The 5,972-nt window shown below is 48.9% G+C and overlaps 1 protein-coding gene across 1 annotated transcript in view; it reads left to right on the top strand.

The window, feature by feature from the left end:
- The first annotated feature begins 3,594 nt into the window (after positions 1–3,594).
- LOC107107730 (histidine--tRNA ligase, cytoplasmic) overlaps positions 3,595–5,972 on the top strand; it is a 49,876-nt gene continuing 47,498 nt past the window's right edge. The window contains exon 1 of the mRNA XM_015408051.1: positions 3,595–3,684. Within this exon, the coding sequence (XP_015263537.1) occupies positions 3,625–3,684 (60 nt within the window). The 5' untranslated portion in view covers positions 3,595–3,624. The remainder of the gene's footprint in view (positions 3,685–5,972) is intronic.

Raw genomic sequence — 5,972 nt, 5'->3', positions numbered from 1 at the left:
ATGGGGGAAGACAGGAAGGCCTGGCGGGATCTGGTCCAAGGGGTCATAAGAACATAAGAGACGCCAATGTTGGATCAGGCCAAAGGCCCATCCAGTCCAACACTCTGTGTAACACAGTGGCCAGAAATACCAGTGCCATCAGGAGGTCCACCAGTGGGGCCAGGACATTAGAAGCCCTCCCACTGTTGACCCCCCCCCCAGGCACCAAGAAGACAGAGCATCACTTGCCCCAGAGCCCCTAGCTATACCTTGTGGCTAATAGCCACTGATGGACCTCTGCTCCATATGCTTATCTATAAGAACATAAGAGTCGGACTCGACTGTGCGACTGAACGACAACAAATTCACAGGGACAGCAAAGGATGAGATGGTTAGACAGTGTCATAGATGCAACGAACATGAAATTGAGCAAACTTCAGAGGACGGTGGAGGACAGGAGGGCCTGGCGTGATCTGGTCCATGGGGTCGCGAAGAGTCAGACTCGACTGTGCGACTGAACAACAACAACAAAGAGGCCATATTGGTCTGTTCCGCCTTTGTTCTTTGTCGTTCTTCAAGGCTTTTCTGTTCTATATCTCTGGATTCACCATTTAGCAGGGAGACCTTGTTTTCAGCCTGCAGAAACCGCGTCTGTGGTTTTAAAAATAGGCCAGCTGCTGTACTCCTGTATTCTGGCTGTGCCTGTGACAAGATGCTTGCCTTTCTTCCCTCGTTGTGCCTGGTTTCCCCCCAGTGTTGGCCTTGGCCCAGTCACTGCAGCTTGGACCTGGCGTCTTGTGCTGGTGTAACCCTGATGCACGTTAAAAACCAGCTCATGCTGTGATCCTTCTCACTTATGAGCCTCTTTACAGGGCCGTCCCAAACAAAGTAGTACCCTTCTAAGCCCTCTGAAGCCTATGAGCATACAAAATGGTAACTCTGCTTAGGATGGCACTGTTGGTGCAGGCAAAACATTCCTTGCATGTCAAAAGACTGGTCATTTTTATCTTCCAGAATCACTGTTGCCGGAATCTGTACCCTGAAAATACAGACTCAAATGAAACACACTCTTGTACTGGTCATCTTTTCAAGCACAAATCTGTTAAAATGCTTTTCTACAAATTGTGCGTGGAGAGGTGGAAGGCTGTCTTGCTGACTGTGGAACGTTTGCTGTAATGTCTTTAGTGATCTGATGACATCTGTTTGCCACTAAATTAATATTAAAACCAAAAAAAAAGGTTAATCCAGCCCTCTGTGTCTACTGTAGCAAGTCTACAATCCACCCAAATGCCAGAGACCACGGCCACTGAAATATTTTCCGCAAGTAGCATAGTTCGAAATCTGCAAAATGAGACTTGTGGAATTTCCTGGCATTCTGCTTTCAAAAGCATTTTCTTACTGGGGCAAAGATACAAAGAAAAAAACAAATGGTGCCGTGGGAAGAAAGTTATATTCCAATACGTTAATAACTGCAGGCTGTGGAAGGTCAGTATTTCAGCAGTTCAAGACCCGGGTGCCGCATGATGGAGTGAGCGCCCATCTCTAGTTCCAGCACCTGCCAACCTAGCAGTTCGAAAGCAAGAAATTGCAAGTCAGTAAATAAGCACTGCTTCGGTGGGAAGGTAACAGCATTCTGTGCACCTTGGTGGATACTGAGAAACAGCCTGTGACCCTTCCCAAAGGTTGTCGGCAGTCGGGCCAGGATTGACAAACCCCCTCTGACATTGGTGCTGTCTATCAATAATAAGACCATAGTCTTTCGGGACTTCCTTCTGGAACAAAAGGTAGACCTGGTGTGCGTGACCGAGACCTGGGTGCAGGAAGGGGAGACCGTAGCTCTCTCACAACTTGTCCCACCTGGGTTCTTGGTCCTACACCAATCATGGACCAGGGGGCGGGAAGGAGTGGCTATTTTCATTCGGGAGGCATACTCCTTCAGGGCGCTCCCACCATTGGAGATCACGGGCATTGAGTGTGTCTGCCTGGTGCTGGAGGCCAAGGGGAGTTTGGCAATCTGGCTGGTGTACTGACCACCTAACGCACTGGCCAGTAGCCTGCCATCCCTGATGGAGGCTGTATCAGGCTGGGCATTGGAGCACTCTAGACTGTTGGTCTTGGGTGATTTCAACATCCATGCTGATGACACAGCCTCCAGTCAGGCAGCGGACCTAGTATCATCCATGGTGGCACTGGGACTCTCCCAATTCGTATCAGCTGGAGTGACAGTGGGCTGGATTACTGCATCGGTAGTACCATGGTCGGACCACCATGCCCTGAAGGCCCGTCTGAATGTCCCACCCCAACCTTGTTTAGGCGGCAAGCAGATTTTAGCTTGCCCACGGAGCCAAATGGACCCAGTATGGTTTCAAATGGCTCTGCGAGGCCCCCTGGCGGCTTGTTGGATGAACTTGTGGAGGACTGGCATAGCCGAATCTCCACAGCCATCAATGAGATTGCTCCCCAGCACCCTCTGCGTGCTCGCTCTAGGCTGGCTCCTTGGTATTCCCAGGAGCTACGGCTTATGAAGTGAGAGCTAAGACAACTAGAGAGACGGTGGCACCGTGCCCACGATGAGGCAACAAGAGCATCCTATAGGACGTTTATGAAATCCTATGAGATGGCAGCCAAGGCCGCTAAGAGGGAATTCTATGCAGCTATGATTGAGTCTGTGAGCTTACGCCCAGCCCAATTGTTTAGAATGATTCAGTCTTTAACGGCTCTGCCACAAGGCAGGCAAAATGCTAGGGAATTGGATATTGGCTGTGAGGAATTTGCGAGCTATTTCGCTGATAAAGTCTTGGTGCTCCGCCGCAACCTCCCCACCACAGTTGAAACAGTGAGTGGAGGCCCCTTGCATGTCTTCGATTCTGAGTCTGGATTGTTTCAGCCCACTCAGCATGGAGAAAGTCAACAGATTGCTCTTATCTGTGTGCCCAACCATATACAGCCTTGATCCATGTCCTTCCTGGCTCGTTAAAGCGGGCCACGAGGGGTTTTGAAGTGCCCTAAGGAAGATCGTCAACAAGTCCCTCTCTGAGGGGCAGTTTCCAGAAGTTACAGAGCTTCCTGGATGACGCTTCCACCTTAGACCCCTTCCAGTCTGGCTTTCACCTGGGGCATGGGACGGAGACGGTCATCTGAGGGAAAACTCTATGGTTTTCCCTCGGATGGTCGTGGCCCCGCCCCCAGCATGCCCGGCATGGTCACGTCACTTCCTGGTGATGTAGATGCGGCGCGCGTGCGCTCCAGGATCAACACGGGAGTCCCCCGCTTCAGGATAAGGTACGACTTGGCAACCCTAAATCAGACAGCATAAAAACAGCCAATAAGCAATGCTACGGGACTAGGATTAAAAAGTTAGAAAAACAGTGCAAAAGAAAAAATACACAATATATCTAACAAAAAAGGAAATGGAATTTAAAAGCAGAAGACAATGCAATAAGAGGTGTAAACATAGAATAAGCGTTGCAGAGGTCTACAGTCCTGTTCCTTTTATAATGAAGCATCCTTCTGCTGCAGCCAGGCCCGTAGCTACCACAGGGCCCATGTCTGTTCGAAGTTGGACATGCCTGGTCTACGGTATCACCTCCGCTGATTCAGTGTCTTCTCTTTCAGATTGCTGAGCAAGTGGCAAAGCTTCTAGAGATGAAGGCAGCCATCTGCCCCGAGGAAGGGAAGCACAAGTTTGTCCTCAAGACGCCGAAGGTAAAGTCTTGTGATCTGTTCACCCGCAGTAGTGCAGAAACCACGTCTGTGGTTTTAAAAATAGGCCAGCTGCTGTACTCCTGTATTCTGGCTGTACCTGTGACAAGATGCTTGCTCATCTGGTCACGCCGCCTTTCTTCCCTCATTGTGCCTGGTTTTCCCCCAGTGTTGGCCTTGCACCAGTCACTGCAGCTTGGACCTGGCGTCTTGTGCTGGTGTAAACCTGATGCACGTTAAACACCAGCTCATGCTGTGATCCTTCTCACTTACGAGCCTCTTTACAGGGCCGTCCCAAACAAAGTCGTACCCTTCTTCTAAGCCCTCTGAAGCCTATGAGCATACAAAATGGTAACTCTGCTTAGGATGGCACTGTTGGTGCAGGCAAAACATTCCTTGCATGTCAAAAGACTGGTCATTTTTATCTTCCAGAATCACTGTTGCCGGAATCTGTACCCTGAAAATACAGACTCAAATGAAACACACTCTTGTACTGGTCATCTTTTCAAGCACAAATCTGTTAAAATGCTTTTCTACAAATTGTGCGTGGGGAGGTGGAAGGCTGTCTTGCTGACTGTGGAACGTTTGCTGTAATGTCTTTAGTGATCTGATGACATCTGTTTGCCACTAAATTAATATTAAAACCAAAAAAAAAGGTTAATCCAGCCCTCTGTGTCTACTGTAGCAAGTCTACAATCCACCCAAATGCCAGAGACCACGGCCACTGAAATATTTTCCGCAAGTAGCATAGTTCGAAATCTGCAAAATGAGACTTGTGGAATTTCCTGGCATTCTGTTTTCAAAAGCATTTTCTTATTGGGGCAAAGATACAAAGAAAAAAAAAACAAATGGTGCAATGGGAAGAAAGTTTTATTCCAATACATTAATAACTGCAGGCTGTGGAAGGTCAGTAGTTCAGCAGTTCGAGACCCGGGTGCCGCATGATGGAGTGAGCTCCCGTCTCTAGTTCCAGCTCCTGCCAACCTAGCAATTTTGAAAGCAAGTCAGCAGGAATTTAACCACCAGCCTCATTCTGCTTTCTGTGTCTTAAATAACTCTGCAGGCCAAAGTCAAGGACGCTGGTGCCGCAGCTGATGTTCTGAGTGTGGGTTTGTGGAAGGGTGAATGGGGATGGGAGCGGAAGCTGAGCTTTTTGGCAGTTTAGATGGACTGGTATTCTTGGTACAGGCTGAACTTGCCATTCAGTTTCATAATCTGAGAGGAAATAGAAGAGCAGGAGTCAAATTATGAAATAGTTGCTGTCACTCCCCGTGGTTGTCTTTCTAGCACTGGATTTCAAAGGAGGAGTCAATGAAATCTGAAGAATAAGTAGCAGTCTCTCCCCCCCCCCCCCCCCCCAAATGCATGTTGTTATGGAGATGGCTGTTGTCGTGTGGAGAGCCACTGTCAGGGATAGTTTTGTGCAAGGCTCAGTTATATATAAGATAATCACAGCCGCTGTTTGCATCCACACCAGCGTAGGGAAGGTGGAGCAGCAGACAGACAGGTAGATCTGGGGCTAAGAAGAGGGCAGGCTGCTGGCAGGGAGGAGGGTGTTGTCCTGTCTGGTGTACATGTCTGTTTGGGCTGCTGCAATGCATTTTCTTCCCCTTCAGGCACCGCCCTGCAGCTTAGCAGGAAAGAAGGGGGAAGCCCCGACTCCCTTCCATTGGCCTGCGCTAACTTGAGGTCGACTTGCATATATACATTCAAATAGGCAGCCATGTTGGTCTGAAGCAGCAAAACAATGTTATAATCCAGCAGCAACTTTAAGATCAACAAAGTTTATTCAAGGTATATGCTTTGTTGGTCAAAAAGGTGCTATTGGACTCTAATTTTGTTCTTGTGTATATACAAACAAGCATCTCAAAGACCAACTAAATTTAACTTTAACTTCAGTTTTTGTCACTTCATCAGATGAATGGAGTTTTTGCAGACACTTTTGTAACAAGAGAGGGAGAGCTGTTGTAACTTCTTAGGATTTCTGTCTCTGGCAAATTTTATGTATTTTATGTTTAATTTTATCTATAGCTCACCTTTCTCGCTGGGACTCAAGATGGATCCCTTGAACAGTGTAATCAGACTAGCCTTGCGCAATCCCCCCGGGGGGCGGGGAAACCCCCGCTCCAGAGGCCCGTTCCCCGCCGCCGCCGGATCGGGCCCCAGGGGGGAACTCCACCCCGACGTGCACGTCACCAGGAAGTGACACGACCATGCCGGGCACGCTGGGGGCGGGGCCACGGTCATCTGAGGGAAAACTCTATGGTTTTCCCTCGGATGGTCGTGGCCCC

Source organism: Gekko japonicus, unplaced genomic scaffold (genome assembly GCF_001447785.1).
Source record: "Gekko japonicus isolate JY-2015 unplaced genomic scaffold, Gekko_japonicus_V1.1 scaffold4967, whole genome shotgun sequence".
NCBI classification, from domain to species: Eukaryota; Metazoa; Chordata; class Lepidosauria; order Squamata; family Gekkonidae; genus Gekko; species Gekko japonicus.
This window is presented reverse-complemented; position numbering and strand designations above follow the sequence as displayed.